Below are 25,327 nucleotides of genomic sequence, written 5' to 3' on the forward strand. Positions count from 1 at the left end.
ATTATTCAAGTAGTTTAAGCCTCTGTTTTCTCTTCTGTAAAATGGTTACAATAATAAATTCCACAATCATAGGGTTGTTGTGAAGATTACATTACACAAGGCAATGAATTTAAACTGCTTAGCACAGTGCTTGCATAAAATACTCCTTCGATCAATGTGAACTATCTATTAAATATTAACACAACAATAATTAAATAAAGTAGTCAATCTTAAGTGGGAAGAACTAACCTCGGCTAGAATTACAAGCTTCAGGTAAATAACAGAATACAGAAATTTTTCTCTCTCTTTTAAACAAGAATCGGACAAAAATCTTGGGCGTGTTTACCAAAATAGGTAAAAGGAAGTGAACAATTTTCAGGTATCATCTGTATAGCTCATGTGTCTACACCTTTATTAGGTAAGAGGGCATCTTTTTTTCTACTCTGATTATTTAACCTAGTAAATTCTTCTACTTTATTTTTTGTTTTCTTTACTTGTCCATCTAATGGTTTCTGTCAATGAAAAATGCAGCACAGTATACCAAGTCCTCTTTATTCTTCTGACTTACGTTAGCGAAAACACTTCCCCACTCTGGATGTGTCTTCCCTGTGAAAAGAGCTCCCTTACTGTAATATTCTTAGATTCTCCCCAGGGCTTTTTCTCGCTTGCCACAGAAGAGGTTTAGTGCCTTATCCGACTTTTAAATTTTGGAATAATAAACGGAACGTGCTCACTGATGCTATTTAACTGGAAGGTTAAGTCTAGTTAATTCTGGAGTTCAGTTAAAGGACCCATTTTGCTCTTGCACTAAGCTACAACCTTTTATCTGGTCTTTATCAGTAATAAAAGTATGATTTTGATATCCTATTGGGCTTGTTTCTCAATTTCTTCAGAACCCAGGCGAGCAAAAAAGGTAGTACTACTTACTCCTTCAAAAATCTCAACAGATTATACAAAAATACTTAATGTCTATTGTTAGGATACTGAAATAAGACAGTGAATGAAACTCTGTCCCTGCCATCAAGTAAACAGGCACTCACTGGTCAGACCACCATCTTAAGGAATGCATTACACTACAAAAATTGCAATCGTCAGTCAAATCTCCTCAGATAAAAATTCACTGTTTGGAATTACACACAACCGGATGCTTTTATTCCACCAGTACTGGACACACAGACCCACACAGTTATACGCTTTCTATGTCACAGTCAAATACATAAATCATCGTGTTCACATTTAAGCAACCTGTGGCATCTCTAAACTTATTGTAAATTTAAAACCTTATTTGTCATGATAAACATCTATTCCTTGGAGGAATGCTATCAGGGGTATCATTACGGTCAACTTCAATTGACAGCACTTATACACAATGTTTTTTAAGAATTCGTAAGCCAACTGGGAAAATGGCGATAAGCAGAGAAGCAAATACTGATTTTTAAAATGTGTGTCTAAGCACAGATCCACAGGCCTTCGTCTGAGTCCCTTTAGAAACAGTTCTGATAAACTGGATTATCTTATTTCCTAGTTAACAGCAGATTAGAAAGGGCAAGTTGGAAACAAAAGTGTTAGAAACTAGAAAATGCTAGAGACACAGGCACATTGAACAGCAGTTTAAAAAAAAGAGAGCAGACATAAGAACTCCATTAGACTATAAACTCCATGAGGGTAGGAATTGATTTCTTGTTCTATACTATATTCCCAGTGCCTAGCATAGTGCTAGCCCATGGTAGGTAATAAATAACAGATGAATAATGCAGTATTGAATAAACTACAAAGCTAACACTCTAGATCTATATTCTTTGTAGTAAGAAATAGTTTTACACACCACAACAGATTCTGAAGACAAATCCAGATTAACAAAAAACACTGATTTTCTTAAGAATGACACCAATTTTGAAAAAAAAAAAGTTAACTATATTTAGAATGGTTGCTTTATAAAGAGAGAAGAAGGGTAATATCCAAAATGGCACCAATAAAAAGAATGTTGATAAGCTTCAGTTATCTGAAATATTAACTTATTTCCCTAACTATACTGGATAAAGGAGTTATTAATATAAAAATTTTGGTGGTAAAAACCCCCATACGGTCATTACTCATTCTCAGGCAAGACTGTAATTTTTAAATATATCAACTTATGTGAAATGTTATATAAATACTAATGAAAAATAATAATATAATGAGTGTACATAGCAATATTATATTCATTACTTACAAAGTAAATACAGCTAAACGTAACAGTATCTCAAAATAGGTAGGAAAAACTCACACACTCAGTTCACTATAAACAGCATTCTGAAGTTTCTTCTCCCAACCTATTTTTTTAAAAAAAGAATAAAACATGTGAACATATTAGTTTTAAAAATAAGCATACATGGTAATAAAGCATATCTCACTAAAACTCTGACATCATATTCATTTGTGAAAGAACTTTATCAATTGTCAATTGCTGTGTCAGTGTTATTAAGGAATTATTTCTTACACATCCACTGTGTCCATTGACAAACACTGAGTAGCAAAATTCTCAACATATTGTCTTTTAAGCAGAACTACCGCACCATCTTCTCCAGATGGGAGGACCATTGCCCCTTCCACGGCTCAGGGGCTCAATGAACGCCAAAGCAGAGCTAAGTGATGCACTGCTGGTGCTATGAGGGATGTGCCAAGGGAAGGGCAAGAAGCAGCCAGGCACCTGACAAAGACAGATCCGTAAGCAGTCACAAACTAACTACTTCGTAAACTCCTGAACAACAGAAACGTTATTAGAGGTACCCCCAGACCAGTTAGCCTGGCCTCTAGCAACTTGAACTTTTTTGGAAAAGTAAACCACTTAACATCTCAATTTCCACGTGCAAGGGTTAGGATAGGGAACCTCTCTTCTTGCTCTCAAGAAAATTAGGATTTCCTTTTCTTTGAAATGACAGAAAAGAAGAGGGGCGGGGGGAAGTATAGAAGGAAAAACAGCTATGAACAAAAGGTAAAAGAGAAGGTGCTTAGCGAGGGAGATTCTTCACACATTCAGGATGTGTTTTGATCAGGAAGTAAACGGTATTTAAAACTGGTTACTGCAAAGCAGTGATTCCCACAGTGATCCTGAATTTTTGCAGCATTTTATAGAAATATCTGAAAGTTCTAATTCTCCTCAACTAGAAACCTATCCAGACACTGTTTCACAATTTTGAATGAGTAACTGGAAGGCCGGTGATAAAATATTCCCTCCAAATAAAGTATGTCTTTCTTTTGCCTTAACGAATTAGGAGGAAAAAAGCAACTTACAAACCTGATATTTTAAAGAATTCCTTAATATCTTCTTTTAGTGATTCAAGTTTAATCTCAGGTCTCTGAAGACTGGCCTAAGTTTAGGAAGAAGAAGAAAAAGAAGAAAGGAAAAGACAGAGGTCAAAAGTCAGTCATTTACAAAGGAATGTCCAAACGTGCACACTATTTTAAAAATTCCTTTTTGAAGTCAGAGCACTTCAGAATTATCTAGAACAGCTCATAAGAAAGAAGACTTTTTCACCTATTCTTAAAATACAGGATCTGTGATGGTACACTGCAGTCTACTCCACACATAAAAACTTATAGCTTAGGAATATTTAATATTTTTATCTAGAATTTTCATCTTTATGAATCTTAATATCTATTTTTCTAGCAGGAAGAACACTCAGCTTTTATAAATCCATTCTCTTAATATTGTGTCAAACATATACAGTGGCATTTACAACTAATGACCAAAAACCCAGCTGCATCCCTAATAGATGGATTTTTCCTCATCAGATTGCTGCTCAATGCAAACCTGCATTTGTTGTGCGTAATTACAGAAAACACATAAAATTACTAGTTCGAAATACGTATTCGTGTCTCCATCTCCACGTGCATGCTTTCTATTCTATTCATTTTTCACACTGTAATATTTACCAAAAGTAATAGTTTCCTCAATTTATAATGGCTTCTGTAATTTTCAAAGCGTTGATCTCTCATCATCTAGCTTTTTCTATCAAATTTTAAAAGCATAGTGCTTCAGAAGGCATTTCTATTAGGGTTAACTCATGATAAGCATTTCAAACGTTAAGAAATCAAAAATTGATCTTCCACTCACTACTTTGCTCCTTCTGTTCTATTTTTTAATCTTCATCTATGAAATGACTATGTACCGGATCTTCTAAGTCAGAAACTTCAGTTATTCATAATTCTACTCTAACTCTTCAAGGAGTTAGACCCCTTTCTGGGAACATGAAACATGACATTGGAGACAGTGAGTTATTGTTTGGTTTGGGTTTTTGCTGTTGTTGTTGTTGCTGTTTTTTCATCTCCCTGATTTCCACATAAAAACAGACCAAGCAACTGAACAGGAAAACCAAAACCCCATGGAAAACATTTACAACAAAACTTGGTGATAAGATATCCCCTACAAACTTAAGATACAAACGGTTGGGGACAAACCAATAGCCACAAGACTTGTACGGTATTAGCGCTTTTGCAGGAAAAAAGCAGAAGGAAGTAAGCAGTGTGGTATGTGATGGATGTGAAAACAGGAGAACCCCAAAATAGCCAACACTATTTTCACTGGAACATACGATGAGCCAATTTTAGAACAGGAGCTAAAACTGGGAGGGGTTTTGCCCAACGGAATACAGCAGATGAAGTCTGAAGAGACTGGAGCAGCCGAGCGGCTATGAATTCTTGACGCTGACCAACCAGCGCCCCCTTTCTAGACAAGGTCACACTAAGGAGAAAATCCTGATAGAGTAATAAAAATTGAGGATGACAGGGAACCAATGGATTGCCTGGAAAAGTGGTAAATAAAGGAAAAGGCATGTATCTTGCCTTTCCTATAGAAACTGCACCACAGGGTAATTACGTAATAGATAAGGGGAAATGTTCCTTGATAAAAAGTATTCTAGCTGATAACTAAAACAGATGTGATATCATCAGAATATCACCATTCTGCAACCTCTAACATATTACTAACTCTAAGCACTGAGCAGAAATAGCTGTTAGCTTTACAAAAGACAACCAGATATTATGTGCTTCTTAACGAAAGAACACTCTAATGCCAGCAGTGATGACCACAGGGGAGACACTCAGTCTGATCAAGGCAGTGGTCCAGCTGTCAATTTATAAGTCATGTAAAGGACAGACAAACATGTTAAGTTGCACCATGAGGGCGCAATCACAAAAATCCAGGAGATGAGAAATTCTAAAGGTCAAATGGCTCTGTTCTTTAGTTAATAAAGTGTAAGAAAACCAAAGGAAGGAGAAAAAAACCAGTAGATTAAAAAAAAAATAACAAAAAAAAATTGTAATTGGCAAGACTGAGTTAGGGTGTCTTAGCGTGAGGGATATACCCTTGGTTAATAAAACTATCAAGAAATGCAGGAAAGTGATAACCATAAAAATCAGGTTGTTGGGGAGGGAAGAGTTTGTGATGAGTGGGGCAAAAGGAAGGGATTCTGGTGTGGCAAAGTTTCATTGTTTCACCAGGGTGGTTGTTACAAGGTTGTTCATCTTATAGTTCATTACATCATAGGTTTGTTTTATAAAGTTTATATCTGTGTTTTATTTTACAATAAAGAGCGTCAAAAAAGAAAAAGAAAACTACATCTCCTAATTTATTCTCTCTCCATTCTAAAGTCCCACAAGTAAGCCTAAGTCCTTACCATTCCTCATCTGGGTCAAGGTAACAGCTTCTGAACTGGACATCTTGCCACTTTATTTACATTCCAATTACTCCCTAGGGAGCATTCTCATACTCCCTTAGCCTACTTTTTCTTCTTTCTTAGCATTCACTACCTCCTAATATACCATATGATTCATGTATTTACTGTGTTTATTGGCATGCTGTCTATCATCATTCACCAGAAGCGGTGAGCTCCCTAAGGCAGAGGTCTTTGTCTTTTTGTTCACTGCTGTATCCCGTGCTTAGAATACTTTCACACAGCAGGTGTTCAATAAATGTTTGCTGAATACATGAACCAATGTCTCCCTTTACTAAATCCATCCTCCAGTGTCTTCTTCCCCAAACAAGGCTTTCCTGACTGCAAATCTCCACAGCATACACAGGAAGTCTAAACTGTTCAAAAGGTCACACTTGCCCTTCACGATGTAGACCAACTTACCTCTCCAAATTTATCAGCTGCCCCTCCGCCAAGCTAACAACATCCTGTCTTTTCTTACACCTCTTCCCTCAAAACACCCTACTCCTTAGTCACAGTGAACTACATTCACTGATCCCCCAACTGCCATGTATTTTAAGGGTTCCAGACCCCCCCCCCCACCCCTTGCCTACAAAGATAGTACACTCCGTTTCTCTGTGATGGCATTTATCAGATTACACTGTAATTTTCAGCTCACCTATTTTTCTTTTTGACTCTTAAATTCAAAGGCAAGGATCATGAATTCATTTTTGCATATCGAGTACTAACTCTAGTAATTGTTGTGTGACAAAATTATATCGATCCAACCATGTCCTAGCCTTTTTAACCAATTTTCACCCAAATAAACAAGGAGCTTCATAAAACCTATGTTTTAACTAAAAAGACTGGTTTCCATTCTGTTATTCCTAGGATTTTAAAAGCTGCAAAACCTGGCTCATCATTCAAAAGTACTAGAGCAAAAGGAAATAGATTTTCTTTTACTAAGCCTATATTTGGAAATGACTCAGAAGTCACATAATTTAAAGAATTTCAAGACAAAAAACTGGTCATTCCTTCTAAACATTTTCAAATATTTTAAGGTTGCTAGACTTCCTAGATATATATTTTTTTAATCAAAGGCAAACCAAATTCCTAATCATCAACAGAATTATAAAAATCTTGAGAAATTTGACAACCAAAAGCAGGGTCACTGATAGGAGGACAACATGGCAAGACAGTTCTCAAACATGTTTTAGTATAGCAGCATAATCCTTTTTTCAAATGAAATCTGAACCCAATGAAAAACCGTACGATATAAAATACATGGAAAGTGATATAAGTAGACAACGCAAAGGAGTGTTTTCTCATTGTCGAAGGTATAGTTATATTAAAAATGTATGTCTTTATTATGCTATAGCCTCAAGAATCCAGTTTGTTTTCGCACTTTGCTTTGGTTGCTCAATATAAGGAAAAAGTCTTGATTCACAGAGATAAGTGCTTTCACCTTTAATAGCCTTCCTGGCCATGTCAGCACACTCACAAATTAAACTGCTGCAGGAAATCAAAAGAGTAATGGGAACTTTTTATTTTGAAAACAAATCCCGAAATCATTTACTACAAATACAAAAATCAGACAAGCTTCTGAAGCTTATGACTGCTAAACCTACACATATCATGATGTTGTTCCCACACGATTTGTCACTGGCTGGCTTGTCCCACATCGCAGCAGTCCACCACGAAGGGAGCTTTGTTGAGCAGGTGCACCTACACTCTTCCTACCCCTGCGGTAGGATCCTCGCCCAAATATTCTGAAAGACTCGTGCAGAATTATATCCTTCCTCATCAGCGACACATTTCTAAGTGTCCTTAACATATGAAGATGATGAAAGCAATAGGGTTTTATCCTGGGACCTATTTAGAGACAAGTTAATTTGGAAGCACGACAGTGGATTATGAAGTATTTAATATAAAAATCCATCTGAAAGAGTGTTGCTTCTTAATATATTTTTAAATTAAGAATTTTTAAATGAATAGGACATTTCCTGAGTCCTTGGATATATCCGAGCACAGTTTTGAAACTACTTGGGACTAAATAAGGATAGGATTTGGCATCAGAAGACCTTGAATTCTCTCTCAGCCTTATTTATTATCTTGGTCAAGTCATTTAACCTCTCTGTATTCTCTATTCTCAGTGTTCTTTATCTAATAGGGAAAGTAATATCTGAACTAGGTTATTGTGAGACTCACATAAAAAATTTTTCAAAGTTATTTTTAGGCTGTTGAAGTCCAGTGTAGATTAAAGCTGTGTTATAAAATATAAGAGATGTCCAGATGGCAGTGGACTAAATGTAAAAGACTTCCAGGGAAGGAGTGCCTGGAGGTACAGGTTTTTAAATCTACAACAAAATTTAAGCCTTTCTTTAAACAAATGCCTTTAGCTCACTATGAGAGCTGGCAAAAATATGATCAAAAATATAATCTAATGAGAGTGTACATTGCCCCGCATATATCCTTCACCCATTTATTTATGTTGACATTTCTGACATCCTCTACCATTCTGCAATGTAAAAACACATGACTGTCTCTGCCCCCTCTGCCCCTCACACACACACACACACACACACACACACACACACACACACACACAAATCCAGTTTCTTTCCACGTCCACCATAACAGTCTTAAGCCAAAGCATTAGCCACTGGCCATCCTAAATTTCTAAACCTGGTGAGTAAAGAAAATTGGAGAAATAAGTGGCTAATGTCGCGGGTGAGTCAAAGAAACTGGGAAGTAACGTGAGACTAGATACTCCATGAAGAACAACCAGGGCACAGCAAGGTCTACAAAGAGGGTTCCAGTCATCTTTTAATTCCCTCTAAAGAGGCCCCAGCCTATCCATTTCTCACTATGCCACCATACTAATCTTGGACTTCATCTTTCTGTGTCTGAAGAGTCACAGAATTTCAGGGTTAAAAGAAACTACAGAGTTTTTATAGGTCAACTAACCATTTAATAGCTGACTGTCCTCTCAAAGGGGTTTTGTAGCTTAAAAACTCTAACTCAGAAACTCTAAACTAGCTTTCTAGCTTAGAAACTCACTACATCCCTATCTTAGCCAATTCCATCTTTGAATTATTCCGTTAGAAAATTCTTTATTATGAGCTAAAATTGACTACTCTTACCATCTGCCACCATCACAAACACACAAACACACACATCATGTCACAGAAAATAAGCCTAATCCCTTTTCTGTAAGAGACCCTCAAATATTTGAAGAAAACTACTGAGTCTTCCCTAAAAGCTTCTTTTATCAAGGTCACATATATTTACAGATGTTCCAAGTTCTCTTTATATGACAGATTCTTCTCACCACCCTGCCCATTCTTCTCTGGGCAAAGTCTAGTGCAAACAGTCCACTACTGTAATAACTTCCTAACTGACCTCTCTACTTTGCTCTTTCCACTAGACCCCTGATTCTCAAACTTTTAACGCTCAGGAACCTCACTCTCTTAAAAATTGAGGATCTGAGAGTACTTTATGTGGATGATATCAACTGATATTTATAGCATAAGAAATTAAAACAGAAAAAAACACATTTGTTTATTATTATGGAATTTCCTCAGAAAATTGGAAACTGAATTACTACATGATGCAGCCATTTCAATTCTGGGTATATACTCAAAAGGGACTTGAACATATATTTGCACACGCACGTTCATAGCAGCATTATTCACAATAACTAAAATGTGGAAGCAACCCAAGTGTCCACAGACAAATGGATAAGCAAAATATGATATGGACACACAATGAAATACTACTCAACCCTTAAAAAGGAAGAAAGTTCTAACACATCTACAACATGGATGAACCTTGAGAACATTATGCTAAGTGAAGGTAAGCCAGTCACAAAAAGAGAAATACTATATGATTGTACATATATGAAGTGCTTACAACAAATTCAAAGTCAACAAAGTCAAATTCATAGAAACAGAAAGTAGAATGGTGGTTGCCAGGGGTGATGGGGAAGGTGGGAATGGAGAGTTAGCATTTAGGGGGTACCAAGTCCTCGTTTGGGATAATGAAAAAGTTCTGGAGATGGATGGTTTAGCGATGGTCACAAAGCAATGGGAATTAATGAATGTCACCAAACTACACACTTAAAAAGGGTTCAAATGGTAAATTTTATGCATATTTTGCCACAATAAAAATTACTTATTCATTTAAAAATAACAATATAAACCCATTATATATTAGCCTAAATATTTTTATTTAAAAAAACTGTATTTTCAGAAACAGACATTCGTGAGACAAAGAGGCACTGTTTTACATTTCTACAAATCTTTGATGTTTGGCTTAATTGAATACAGCTGGATTCTTCAATCTGCTGTGATAGTCCATCTGTGGCACTGTTATTTTGATTGATGTGTATGAAAAAAATCAGTGTCACACAGAGATGTAACTGGAAAGAGGAGAGTATTTTAATATCCTTTTCAGATATTGTAGATATTCTCCTTTAATAGTATAAATAGTATAAATAGTATAAAATTTGACTAGTATTTACCTAAAAATTAGTTGCAATGTGGAATCTGAACATCAATAAACTTTTTATGTTTTATTACATACACATGCATCATTTTGCCTTGTACTTTAAGCCATTCTTCTACCTATACATGATTTCATAACATTATGCATTGATCGTTTTGAATATATGAAGTGATGCATAGATCAAAAACACTTTATCAAAAAACATCAAAAAGTAACATTCTTTAACATCACCATCCATATCATCAGAAAAGTGTTTAAATATTGGGAAGCCATCAATTTCACAGTGGTGGATTCAAGCTTGAATTTTATCATTGGCAAGAGATAATAGTTTTCCTTGAAATAATAGGTCAATGTTGCTCATTTTAGAGAAAATATCAGCCCAAGTCCGAATGACAATAGTTTGTCAATTGCTCTTTCAAGTAAAAATGGTGTTTCACTTAAAAAGGAGTAGAAGGAGCTGGGCAATTCAGCTCGTATCTCAACGGCAGGAATACTTTTTTCTGGATAATCATATTTCAATACACAGCAGAAGTGTCTTATGCATACTTTCTATTTCCTCAAACAGAATATTGTAAAAATGTGTATTCAAGGAATGAGATTTAATAAAATTAATAATTGTTTACTGTTTCATCAAGGACATTCAAGTAAAACTGACTTTTTTTTTTTTTAACCGTGACTATTCAGTGGTGAAGAATACAATGACTACTTTGGTACTACTTTGGAATGAGTTTGGTACCAGTTCCCGGTTTTGAGCTAAGACACTGGCAGTTAAACCCATCACCATTGCTTCTGTGCTGATGCAAATGTTAGCACAATAAACTTTTTAATGGTTGTATTATATAAAATAATTTTGGCCTGAAAGGGTCTTAGGGGCCACTGGAGATCCACAGACCATACTTTAAGAACCACTGTGCTAGACTTTAGCTTTCTTGAGGACAGCTGTCTTTCACAATTAGATATTTGCCCTGCCATACAGATGAGTCACTCCAGTAAAATGTATCCCTAGTAATCACTCTTTTTCTGGAAAAGACACCCAATTTAGATTCTTCTGGGTAGTCAAGGGAGGGGCAAAAGTTTCTCTTGAGCCTGAAAGATCTTGACTGCCTTCAGCTCAAAACAGTCCATGTACCAATGCGGCGCATTTTGGAGAGACTTGTTCTGAACTCCTTCACTCTCAGGAAGTGTCCTACAACAGAAAACTTCTTGCTGTGCCTACATTGGGAATTCACTCCAATTTTCCATCTTGAGTGCTACCTAAACTTTCTCTGTCCTGAGCTGTGTCCTTTCAGTATATTTATATCCTACTTATTTACAGTCTTCTTTCAATAATTAATTGAACACTTCCTATGTGCCAGTTGCCGAACATAAAAGAAAAGACATCATTCTCCCTCACTCAAGGAACTCACAAGGTATTGAGGGACATAAAAAGCTGGGGTGCCTAGCTGGTTCAGTCAGTAGAGCATGCGACTCTTGATCTCAGGGTCATGAGTTCGAGCCCCATGTTGGGTGTAGAGATTACTTAGAATTTTTTTTTTAAAAAAGAAAAAGTGTGATAAATAAATGCTCTTTCCCACATCAATCTGCAAACATGCTTCTCATTAATATCACTGTTTTAGATTTTATCTAATTTCTTCCATCACCAGAGAAGAGAGGTTTGATTAAAACATGTTGAATTGGGTATCCCCAGTCCTTCCTAATACTTTTGGTTCTTTCTGAAACTGTAGACCATCTCTGTTTCTATAATGCAAGTAGTCCCAGTGGACATGCATTGTAGCCAGGAATGAGTTTTAGTTACAAATGGGAAATTTTGGCTCTGTGCAAGCTGACCATGCCTTACAATCTGTGTTGTATAATTCAAGCCCTGCTCTGGGTTCTCTCACCTGAAGATGTAGACCTCCTTGGTTTTCTTTTGCTGACGTCCCACAGCTGACTCACTTCTCTGCTACCACTGGGTGTCTTATCCCCCTTATTCCATATCTTCTTAGCTTCCTTTCATAATACACTTAATGACCGAACCAGTCTTCGGTTCACATTTAGTAACCAATCTTTTCCCTCTCACTTCAGCTTGGCTTTCCCTAATTCAAAAACCCTACATGATCGTCTCTAATCAATCCAGTGCTGAAATAAAATGCAAAGAGATATACTTACTCAAAGCAAACCCATATGTTAATAGTTATCTTACCCCTCAAGTACATAAATTCTGTAAGACGTTCCTTATTTTGAAATTCTATACACCGTAATTCATGTCTTCACTGTTTTTAGAAGGTAGGGGAGGGACAGCAAAGTGTCCCCCAAATTGAGAAGGCACTTTGAGAACAGAAATGAAACCCCACAAAGTTTACACAGAGTTTTACCGGGTAACTTACTGACAGGGTGGATCAGGCAGACGACGATTCAGGTGCTGTATATTTATTCTCCATAAAGTCTACACCTTAGTGTGACCTTGGGTTTTATAGCGTAACAGGATGGGTAGGACACTGTAGTGAGGTCAAAGAGTCTGCATGCCCCTAACTGACAGCTAAACTTTAGATCTTGTGGCACAAGCGTGCGTCGGGAAAGAGAAACATTACGTTATCTTTAATGGATTCATGAGAGGTCAAAGCAACCCTCCCCTCATCCTAGCCTTGGTGGGCATTTCTAAGTTTTACATATTAATCCCCAAGGGGCCAGGAACACGTAACCCCAGGAGAGGTGATCCAGTGAACATGAACAAAATGAAGGGCCAAAGATGGAGTCAGTATTGTCATCACTCCTACAATTGTCTTACTTTCCAGGATTAAAGGACACAACAAACGCCAAGACAGATATGGGTAAGGATGATACTCTTCCCTGGTTCACACACCAAACACCATCAGAGTCCCTAAATGATTAATTTATATATCAACTCTAGTAGTCCACTCTGAAGCTTAACCATATATATGCCATATCCCACCCTAGAGGGAAAAAAAAAGACAGAAGACAGTAAGCCCTACCCATGGCACAGGCCTATCAATTCCAACATATGTTCTATCTATGCATGTCTTAAAGAAAATATATTTAATTAAAATCTATTTAAATCCACGAAATATTCATTTCCCTATAATAAATGATAAATGAATGTCAGTTCCTTCTCTCCTTTTTATGATCTCTAAATTCTCTATATATGTATATATTTCTGATAATGATAAATAAAAAACAATATTTAGAGATATAATTCCATAAGGTTTTTAGTGAGGGACACTAGCACTGAGATGCTCTGGGGTTCTGAACTTATGACAACATCCTATCAGTCATATTATTCCTTCCCTCTCCAAAGCCTATCTTCTTTCAGTTTCCTTCCTTTTACAATTCTATTATTCATAATAACAATCTGAGCAACAAGACTTATTAAATACTTAATGGAATGGAAATAACATTTGAGGTTTTACACAACATCCATTTTAAATACAAGTAATGAATGATACAAAATAACAATGTTGATCTTGGTGCTAAATATCAAATTTGAATTAAGCCATCACTCTAGTGTCTAGAGGATGAGCGAGCAAATTCAATTTTAAGATGGAAGTTGACCTGGGGCGCCTGGGTGGTTCAGTCGGTTGAGCATCCGACGTTTGATTTTGGCTCAGGTCATGATCTCAGGGTCGTGAGATCAAGCCCTGCATCAGGCTCCATGCTGAGTGTGGAGTCTGCTTAAGATTCTCTCTCTCTCTCTACCCCTGCCCCTCTCCCCTGCTCGCACTCCCTAGCTCTTAAGACCACCACCAACAACAAAACAAAAAAACAAAAAACCAAACAGGTGCAGGTTGACTTTATAACAAAATAACTCAGGAAAACTCAGAAATCAAAAAACATAACCTCTTTCCAGAAACACAAAATTCCATGTTACCATGCTAAGATCTTAGATAATTAAACTTTAATCTACAAAAGAATACACTAAAATGCACTTTAATTATAATGTGAAAAAAGAAGTGCTAATGGTAGACTTTCTTTTGCTAAAGAAAGTCTAAAAATCATTTATATTTGTCTTTGAAATATTCTGTGCGATTTTAATTTTCTAATTAAGTTGAACCAACACTGTTCTAGCACTTCGAGAGTATACTCAGACAAAATGAAGAAAGACAGTACGGAAAATGCTGGGGGCAGAAAACTGCCCTCATGGTTAAAACTGTAAAGGCATATAACAAATAAACAGTCACTTGTTTAAAAGCATGTTATTAAAACTGATTGTCAAGTTGCCTTTTAAGAGTTAGCTTATTTCTTTAAATGTCTGCAGTAGAGAATATACATTAAGGGAAAGTTGTTATAACATATTTTTTCAAGTCCAAGATTGCTTTAATATTAAAACATCTATAATTACATTCTTTTAAAGTATAAATCTATAACATTACATCTTTTACTTTATGTATCACAAGAACCAGCCAAATGTAAGTTGAATTCCCATGAAATCATCATCTCCTTACCCTGCTTTATCTTTCTTTCTCTTACCTTGCCCTATTTTTTATTATACCGAAGCAATTCACTGATGTTACATTATCCTTTATTTAAAATTCCAAGACCTGAAAAGCTTTGAAAAACAAAGTCTTTTCATAACTGAATTGATGGCATAATGGGTCCTGACTTGAACTCACTTAGTGGCAAAAATCTGATCTGACCTGAATTGACATAAGACTATTTATAGTCCTTATTTATCACACTTAGTATGAAAATTCACACATTTTGCTGCAGAAATATTAATTTATATAATTACAAGGTGCTACAAGACCACGGTAGGGATAGTAAATAACATAGAATATGCATGAGTTACCTTTATAAAATTAGAAAAAAATTTGAATTCCAAAACATATCTGGCCCCAGGTTTTAGATAAAAGACTGTGGACCTGTATTTATTTGTAATACTATCATTTCTCCATGATAGCAGAACTTTATTTTATTCACTGTTGTATCCCCAGGGAGTAGAATTGTGCCCAACATATACTAAATGCTCAATAAATACTTAGTGAATAATCAAATAAAAAACCGTATTTAAGGGGCGCCTGGGTGGCGCAGTTGGTTAAGCGTCCGACTTCAGCCAGGTCACGATCTCGCGGTCCGTGAGTTCGAGCCCCGCGTCGGGCTCTGGGCTGATGGCTCAGAGCCTGGAGCCTGTTTCCGATTCTGTGTCTCCCTCTCTCTCTGCCCCTCCCCTGTTCATGCTCTGTCTCTCTCTGTCCCAAAAATAAATAAACGTTGAAAAAAAAATTAAAAAAAAAAAACAAAAAAAACAAAAAAAAAACCGTATTTAATTAATATAAATGGAGTTCAAAACAGAAAGAGACAAAAATACTTCCTTGGGACAGTAATCTCCAAATAAGGTTATATCCTACACAGGTCTTGAATCTCTTATTTGCAATTCTGAAATATGAACAGCTTTGAAAACAAAGAATTTGTCATCATTGCTTATTTTCTAGAACTTGAAGTTTTCTTATAAATTAAGAAACAATTATTAACTTATTAGAGCTCAAGCTTGAATAAAAAAAACATCCTTAAAGGAAACACATTTTCAAAGAAAAGCAGAGTCTCGTGTTAAGACTTTGAACTCCTTAGAAGTAAAGATGCTTTCAGCAATCTTTTATCGCCCAGTAAAGTATCTGGCACACAGTAGCTACTCCACATATGCTGTTCAAGTTAACATTAAAAAGGAAGAATCTGATAAATATCATATGACTTCACTCCTATGTGGAATCTGAGAAACAAAAAAGATGAACATAGGGGAAGGGAAGCAATAATAAGATAAAAACAGAGAGGGAGGCAAACTGTAAGAGAATCTTAAGAGAACAAACTGAGGGTTGCTTGGAGGGGTGTTGGCGGGGGGGAATGGGCTAAGTGGGTGATGGGCACTAAGGACAGCATTTGTTGGGATGAGCACTGGGTGTTATATGTAAGTGAGGAATCACTAAACTCTACTTCTGAAACCATTATTACACTATCTGTTAACTAACTTGGACTTAAATAAAACTTAAAAAATATTAAAAAGAAAACTCTAGATTTATTCTATTTCCTAAATACATGTTGAGCACCTGGCTCATGCAGTCATTTTGCTAGGTGTAGGATAGAGCAGAACAATGCAGACATACTCTCTTCCTGCTTTCATGAAACTTACACTTTAATGAGGAAAGCAGACATTTCAAAAATAAATACAGGGGCACCTGGGGGGCTCAGTCAGTTAAGCATCCAACTTCAGCTCAGGTCACAATCTCCTGGTTCGTGAGTTTGAGCCCTGCATTGGGTTCTCTGCTGTCAGCTCGGAACCTGCTTCAGATCCTCTGTCTCCCTCTCTGCCCCTCCCCCACTCTCTCTCTCTCTCTCTCAAAAATAAACCAAAAAATAAAATAAAATAAAAAATAAATGCAGGTGTGATAAATATTACAAAAAAGAAACTTCCAGGTACTACAGGCCACTAAACTTGGAGGTTATGTGAGACCTACAAAGTTTGGATGGTCATGGCTGAAAGAGCAGAGTGAAGAACAGTATCACCAAGCTTTGTAGGCATAATCAAGGATTTTGAACATTTTTCGAAGGGCCCTAATAAGCAGTGAGGGTATTAAGCAATCTTACTTGGACTTTCAAGGAATGCTCAGGCTTATGTTTACTGAGAACTTACTATGTGCCAGGCATATTATCTTGTTCAATCCTCACAAATGAGACTTATATTTCCAAGTTGATGGAGGAGCTGATCAGCAGACCTGCAGAGAACAACTAGTAAATCCTGGGAGCAAAATCAACTATCTGAAGGCAGAAGAGAGTTGCTGAGAGAACAAGAACTAAAGTAACAGAAAGGGAAACATCTTGAGAGATGAACTGGTGTCTATAGCCATGTCTTCCCTGGAATCATTCTGAGCATAGACAAGAGGCTGAGAATCAATACAAACCCAGTACAAAGTAGGGCTACCAACAGTGGACAGAGAAATAAGGAGAGCTTTGCCCCAGACTTGGAGATCTTAAGCACATAGCTTTGATTTGTCCTCAAGAAATTTTTTTGAATACTGGGATTCTGCAGAGTAGAAAGCTAAAAACCTAAGCAGGAAACCTCTGAAAAGTTTTTTTTAAGTCTGACAAGAAAAAGATTAGACATTGGGACCCAAAGGGAAAAGGACCTCTAGAATACATCAAATTCTTAGTTGAAACCCTTGGAGAGCCAGGAAAAAAAAATAGAGGAAGATTGAGCCTAAGAGTCTAAAACTCAGCCTCAATACAGAACATTCCCCAATTGGATTATGGTAACCAGTCACAAGACTATCTCCCCAGTGGAGAAGAGGGTGAATCCTCAACAAAGTTAGATATCATCTAGAAGCTTTACAGTTTTTTGTACACAATGTCTAGCATCAAATAAAAATTTACAAGTCACACCAACAGACAAAATTAAATAAACAAAGCTAAGAGAAAATAACACCATAAACAGATATCTACACGTGATCTAGATATTGGTGTTAACTGACAAAGACTTTAAAATAATTATGAATTATATGTTTTTTGAAAAAGAGGAAAAAATGGACAAAATAGATGAGAAGCAGATAATTTTACCTGAGAATTGGAAACCATAAAGAAGAAACATCTGGAAATTTTGAACTGAAAAAGACACCATGTGAATAAGAATGCATTAGATGGATTCACCAGGAGATGTGAAAATAGCCTCAACAGGATTAGTGAAGTGGAGGGTGAAAAGAAAAGATCCACATTGATGCACAGAGGAAAAAAAAATCATGGAAAACACAGAAAAAGAGTACTGGAGACAAGTAGGATTCAGTGAAAAGTCTAACGTGTATAAATTGAAGTCTCAGAAAGAGAGGAGAGAGAAAATGTGGCAGAATAAATATTGGAACAAATAATGGCCAAGAATTTTCCAAAACTGGTGAAAAGATATCAACCCCAGATCTAATAAGCCCCACAAACTCAAACCAGAATAAATTAAATAATAATAATACAACAACAACAATATAAACAATACAATAATTCAAACAACAAATAATAAAACAAACAAATAATAATAACACACCAGAGCACATTTTAACAAAACTACCAAACACCAAAGACATAAACGTTAAAAGCAGTCAGGGTATGCTGGGGTGGGGGGCAGTGGATAAAAAAAAAAAAAATTAATGTCTGACTTCATAAAACAGACACCAAAATGCCCCCCAAAAAAAGTCTCAACATGGCTGAAAAAAAAATTACTACCAACTTTGAAAGCTATATGCATAAAAAAGTCCTTCAATAATGAAGATGAAATAAAGACATCATCAGACAAATATAACTGAAGAATTCATCGCCAAGAAACTAAAAATAGTTATAATAAAAGAAAAATAATCTCAGGGTAAATATGGAAATGTAGAAGGAAATGAGCAAAAAGAGGACAAAAATGTGGTTAAATATGAATAAATGTGGACTATTGATGCTACAAAACAATAATAGCAATGTCTTGAGGGATTTAAATTACACACAAAAGGCATGGCAAAAGGAAAAAGGAAAGTGAGTAAAGTGTTCTAAGTTCTAGAATTATATAAAAGGGAACTAGTAAAAGTAAGAATTTATTTGAGATTTATGCATTACATATATAATTGATATGAGATTAATCAAAAATAAATTTTGTAACATCTAGGGTAGCTATTTAAAGAACAGTAAAACAATGTGTAACTAACACATTAACAGAGAGAAAAATAATAAAACATTTGAATAACAGTTGAATAATCAGAAAAATAAAGAAAACATAATATAAAGCAAATAGATCAATTAAAAAAAACAAATATTAAGACAGAAAATACAAACGCAATATATCAGTAAATTCATTGAATGTAAATAGACTAAACAATACAACTAAAAGACAATGGCTGTGGGGCTCCTGGGTGGCTCAGTCAGTTAAGCGTCCAACTTCGGCTCAGGTTATGATCTCACAGTACATGAGTTCAAGCCCCACGTCAGTCTCTGTGCTGACAGCTCAAAGTCTGGCACCTGCTTCAGATTCTGTATCTCCTCTCTCTCTGTGCCCCTCCCCTGCTCACTCTCTGTCTGTCTCTCAAAAATAAACATTAAAAAAAATTGTTTAAAAAGACAATGGTTGGGAGATGCGGCAAGATGGCGGCTTAGGAGGACGCTGGGCTCACCGCACGTCCTGCTGATCACTTAGATTCCATCTACACCTGCCTAAATAACCCAGAAAACCACTAGAGGATTAGCAGAACGGAGTCGCCGGAGCCAAACGCAGACGAGAGGCCCACGGAAGAGGGTAGGAAGGGCGGCGAGGCGGTGCGCGCTCCACGGACTGGCGGGAGGCTGCCGGGGCGGAGGGGCGGCTCGCCGGCCAAGCAGAGCCCCTGAGTCTGGCTTGCAAAAGCGGAGGGGCCGGGCGGACTGTGTTCCGACAGCAAGCGCGACTTAGCGTCTGGGAGGTCATAAATTAACAGCTCTGCTCGGAAAGCGGGAAGGCTGGAGGACAAAGGGAGGGAGAGCTACTGAGCCCCCTGACAACAGAGCTCAGTTTGGTGGGGAACAAAGGCGCTCGCCAGCGCCATCTCCCCCGCCCATCCCCCAGCCGAAATCCCAAAGAGAACCAGTTCCTGCCAGGGAACTTGCTCGCTCCGCGCAAACACCCAACTCTGCGCTTCTGCGGAGCCAAACCTCCGGCAGCGGATCTGACTCCCTCCCGCTGCCACAGGGACCCTCCTGAAGTGGATCACCTAAGGAGAAGCGATCTAAGCCTGCCCCTCCTGCCCCCGAGCACCTTGCCTACCCACCCCAGCTAATACGCCAGATCCCCAGCATCACAAGCCTGGCAGGGTGCAAGTAGCCCAGACGAGCCACACCACCCCACAGTGAATCCCGCCCCTAGGAGAGGGGAAGAGAAGGCACACACCAGTCTGACTGTGGCCCCAGCGGTGGGCTGGGGGCAGACATCAGGTCTGACTGCGGCCCCGCCCACCAACTCCAGTTATACACCACAGCACAGGGGAAGTGCCCTGCAGGTCCTCACCACGCCAGGGACTATCCAAAATGACCAAGCGGAAGAATTCCCCTCAGAAGAATCTCCAGGAAATAACAACAGCTAATGAGCTGATCAAAAAGGACTTAAATAACATAACAGAAAGTGAATTTAGAATAATAGTCATAAAATTAATCGCTGGGCTTGAAAACAGTATACAGGACAGCAGAGAATCTCTTGCTACAGAGATCAAGGGACTAAGGAACAGTCACGAGGAGCTGAAAAACGCTTTAAACGAAATGCATAACAAAATGGAAACCACCACAGCTCGGCTTGAAGAGGCAGAGGAGAGAATAGGTGAACTAGAAGATAAAGTTATGGAAAAAGAGGAAGCTGAGAAAAAGAGAGATAAAAAAATCCAGGAGTATGAGGGGAAAATTAGAGAACTAAGTGATACACTAAAAAGAAATAATATACGCATAATTGGTATCCCAGAGGAGGAAGAGAGAGGGAAAGGGGCTGAAGGGGTCCTTGAAGAAATAATAGCTGAGAACTTCCCTGAACTGGGGAAGGAAAAAAGCATTGAAATCCAAGAGGCACAGAGAACTCCCTTCAGACGTAACTTGAATCGATCTTCTGCACGACATATCATAGTGAAACTGGCAAAATACAAGGATAAAGAGAAAATTCTGAAAGCAGCAAGGGGTAAACGTGCCCTCACATATAAAGGGAGACCTATAAGACTCGTGACTGATCTCTCTTTTGAAAGTTGGCAGGCCAGAAAGAATTGGCACGAGATTTTCAGGGTGCTAGACAGAAAAAATATGCAGCCAAGAATCCTTTATCCAGCAAGTCTGTCATTTAGAATAGAAGGAGAGATAAAGGTCTTCCCAAACAAACAAAAACTGAAGGAATTTGTCACCACTAAACCAGCCCTACAAGAGATCCTAAGGGGGACCCTGTGAGACAAAGTCCCAGAGACATCACTATAAACATACAGACATCACATATAAACATCATATAAAACATACAGACATCACAATGACTCTAAACCCGTATCTTTCTATAATAACACTGAATGTAAATGGATTAAATGCGCCAACCAAAAGACATAGGGTATCAGAATGGATAAAAAAACAAGACCCATCTATTTGCTGTCTACAAGAGACTCATTTTAGACCTGAGGACACCTTTAGATTGAGAGTGAGGGGATGGAGAACTATTTATCATGCGACTGGAAGCCAAAAGAAAGCTGGAGTAGCCATACTTATATCAGACAAACTAGACTTTAAATTAAAGGCTGTAACAAGAGATGAAGAAGGACATTATATAATAGTTACAGGGTCTATCCATCAGGAAGAGCTAACAATTATAAATGTCTATGCACCGAATACCGGAGCCCCCAAATATATAAAACAATTACTCATAAACATAAGCAACCTTATTGATAAGAATGTGGTAATTGCAGGGGACTTTAATACACCACTTACAGAAATGGATAGATCATCTAGACACACGGTCAATAAAGAAACAAGGGCCCTGAATGAGACACTGGATCAGATGGACTTGACAGATATATTTAGAACTCTGCATCCCAAAGCAACAGAATATACTTTCTTCTCAAGTGCACATGGAACATTCTCCAAGATAGATCATATACTGGGTCACAAAACAGCCCTTCATAAGTTTACAAGAATTGAAATTATACCATGCTTACTTTCAGACCACAATGCTATGAAGCTTGAAATCAACCACAGAAAAAAGTCTGGAAAACCTCCAAAACCATGGAGGTTAAAGAACACCCTACTAACGAATGAGTGGGTCCACCAGACAATTAGAGAAGAAATTAAAAAATATATGGAAACAAACGAAAATGAAAATACAACAATCCAAACGCTTTGGGACGCAGCAAAGGCAGTCCTGAGAGGAAAATACATTGCAATCCAGGCCTATCTCAAGAAACAAGAAAAATCCCAAATACAAAATCTAACAGCACACCTAAAGGAACTAGAAGCAGAACAGCAAAGGCAGCCTAAGCCCAGCAGAAGAAGAGAAATAATAAAGATCAGAGCAGAAATAAACAATATAGAAACTAAAAAAACTGTAGAGCAGATCAACGAAACCAAGAGTTGGTTTTTTGAAAAAATAAACAAAATTGACAAACCTCTAGCCAGGCTTCTCAAAAAGAAAAGGGAGATGACCCAAATAGATAAAATCATGAATGAAAATGGAATTATTACAACCAATCCCTCAGAGATACAAACAATTATCAGGGAATACTATGAAAAATTATATGCCAACAAATTGGACAACCTGGAAGAAATGGACAAATTCCTGAACACCCACACTCTTCCAAAACTCAATCAGGAGGAAATAGAAAGCTTGAACAGACCCATAACCAGCGAAGAAATTGAATCGGTTATCAAAAATCTCCCAACAAATAAGAGTCCAGGACCAGATGGCTTCCCAGGGGAGTTCTACCAGACGTTTAAAGCAGAGATAATACCTATCCTTCTCAAGCTATTCCAAGAAATAGAAAGGGAAGGAAAACTGCCAGACTCATTATATGAAGCCAGTATTACTTTGATTCCTAAACCAGACAGAGACCCAGTAAAAAAAGAGAACTACAGGCCAATATCCCTGATGAATATGGATGCAAAAATTCTCAATAAGATACTAGCAAATCGAATTCAACAGCATATAAAAAGAATTATTCACCATGATCAAGTGGGATTCATTCCTGGGATGCAGGGCTGGTTCAACATTCGCAAATCAATCAACGTGATACATCACATTAACAAAAAAAAAGAGAAGAATCATATGATCCTGTCAATCGATGCAGAAAAGGCCTTCGACAAAATCCAGCACCCTTTCTTAATAAAAACGCTTGAGAAAGTTGGGATAGAAGGAACATACTTAAGGATCATAAAAGCCATTTATGAAAAGCCCACAGCTAACATCATCCTCAACAGGGAAAAACTGAGAGCTTTTTCCCTGAGATCAGGAACACGACAAGGATGCCCACTCTCACCGCTGCTGTTTAACATAGTGCTGGAAGTTCTAGCATCAGCAATCAGACAACAAAAGGAAATCAAAGGCATCAAAATTGGCAAAGATGAAGTCAAGCTTTCGCTTTTTGCAGATGACATGATATTATACATGGAAAATCCGATAGACTCCACCAAAAGTCTGCTAGAACTGATACAGGAATTCAGCAAAGTTGCAGGATACAAAATCAATGTACAGAAATCAGTTGCATTCTTATACACTAACAATGAAGCAACAGAAAGACAAATAAAGAAACTGATCCCATTCACAATTGCACCAAGAAGCATGAAATACCTAGGAATAAATCTAACCAAAGATGTAAAGGATCTGTATGCTGAAAACTATAGAAAGCTTATGAAGGAAATTGAAGAAGATTTAAAGAAATGGAAAGACATTCCCTGCTCATGGATTGGAAAAATAAATATTGTCAAAATGTCAATACTACCCAAAGCTATCTACACATTCAATGCAATCCCAATCAAAATTGCACCAGCATTCTTCTCGAAACTAGAACAAGCAATCCTAAAATTCATATGGAGCCACAAAAGGCCCCGAATAGCCAAAGGAATTTTGAAGAAGACCAAAGCAGGAGGCATCACAATCCCAGACTTTAGCCTCTACTACAAAGCTGTCATCATCAAGACAGCATGGTATTAGGCACAAAAACAGACACATAGACCAGTGGAATAGAATAGAAACCCCAGAACTAGACCCACAAACGTATGGCCAACTCACCTTTGACAAAGCAGGAAAGAACATCCAATGGAAAAAAGACAGCCTCTTTAACAAATGGTGCTGGGAGAACTGGACAGCAACATGCAGAAGGTTGAAACTAGACCACTTTCTCACACCATTCACAAAAATAAACTCAAAATGGATAAAGGACCTAAATGTGAGACAGGAAACCATCAAAACCTTAGAGGAGAAAGCAGGAAAAGACCTCTCTGACCTCAGCCGTAGCAATCTCTTACTCGACACATCCCAAAGGCAAGGGAATTAAAAGCAAAAGTGAATTACTGGGACCTTATGAAGATAAAAAGCTTCTGCACAGCAAAGGAAACAACCAACAAAACTAAAAGGCAACCAACGGAATGGGAAAAGATATTCGCAAATGACATATCGGACAAAGGGCTAGTATCCAAAATCTATAAAGAGTTCACCAAACTCCACACCCGAAAAACAAATAACCCAGTGAAGAAATGGGCAGAAAACATGAATAGACACTTCTCTAAAGAAGACATCCGGATGGCCAACAGGCACATGAAAAGATGTTCAGCGTCGCTCCTTATCAGGGAAGTACAAATCAAAACCACACTCAGGTATCACCTCATGCCAGTCAGAGTGGCCAAAATGAACAAATCAGGAGACTATAGATGCTGGAGAGGATGTGGAGAAACGGGAACCCTCTTGCACTGTTGGTGGGAATGCAAATTGGTGCAGCCGCTCTGGAAAGCAGTGTGGAGGTTCCTCAGAAAATTAAAAATAGACCTACCCTATGACCCAGCAATAGCACTGCTAGGAATTTATCCAAGGGATACAGGAGCACTGATGCATAGGGCCACTTGTACCCCAATGTTCATAGCAGCACTCTCAACAATAGCCAAATTATGGAAAGAGCCTAAATGTCCATCAACTGATGAATGGATAAAGAAATTGTGGTTTATATACACAATGGAATATTACGTGGCAATGAGAAAAAATGAAATATGGCCTTTTGTAGCAACGTGGATGGAACTGGAGAGTGTGATGCTAAGTGAAATAAGCCATACAGAGAAAGACAGATACCATATGGTTTCACTCTTATGTGGATCCTGAGAAACTTAACAGGAACCCATGGGGGAGGGGAAGGAAAAAAAAAAAAAAAGAGGTTAGAATGGGAGAGAGCCAAAGCATAAGAGACTGTTAAAAACTGAGAACAAACTGAGGGTTGATGGGGGGTGGGAGGGAGGAGAGGGTGGGTGATGGGTATTGAGGAGGGCACCTTTTGGGATGAGCACTGGGTGTTGTATGGAAACCAATTTGTCAATAAATTTCATAAAAAAAAAAATAAAAAAATAAAACAAGCCCAAAACAAAAATAAAATAAAATAAAATAAAAAGACAATGGTTATTAGACTGGATTTAAAAAATAACTATATTTTGCCAATGGTTTCAACAGACACATCTTAAATACAGTCACAGAAAGGGTGAAAATG

At 37.6% G+C, this 25,327-nt stretch overlaps 1 protein-coding gene across 3 annotated transcripts in view; it reads right to left on the reverse strand.

The window, feature by feature from the left end:
* TBC1D19 (TBC1 domain family member 19) overlaps positions 1-25,327 on the reverse strand; it is a 152,347-nt gene that overhangs the window by 117,877 nt on the left and 9,143 nt on the right. Inside the window, exons 2-3 of one of the 3 annotated variants that reach the window (XM_047857045.1) lie at positions 3,257-3,329; positions 2,246-2,291 (exon numbers count right to left, since the gene is read on the reverse strand). The exons of 1 other annotated variant lie outside the window; for it this stretch is intronic. In XM_047857045.1, the coding sequence (XP_047713001.1) occupies positions 2,246-2,291; positions 3,257-3,329 (119 nt within the window). Of the gene's footprint in view, positions 1-2,191; positions 2,292-3,256; positions 3,330-25,327 lie in introns of those variants that run through there. One more of the 3 variants, XM_047857047.1, reaches the window with a different exon arrangement.

The sequence above is a fragment of the Prionailurus viverrinus genome, chromosome B1, assembly GCF_022837055.1.
Source record: "Prionailurus viverrinus isolate Anna chromosome B1, UM_Priviv_1.0, whole genome shotgun sequence".
In the NCBI taxonomy this organism is placed as follows: Eukaryota; Metazoa; Chordata; class Mammalia; order Carnivora; family Felidae; genus Prionailurus; species Prionailurus viverrinus.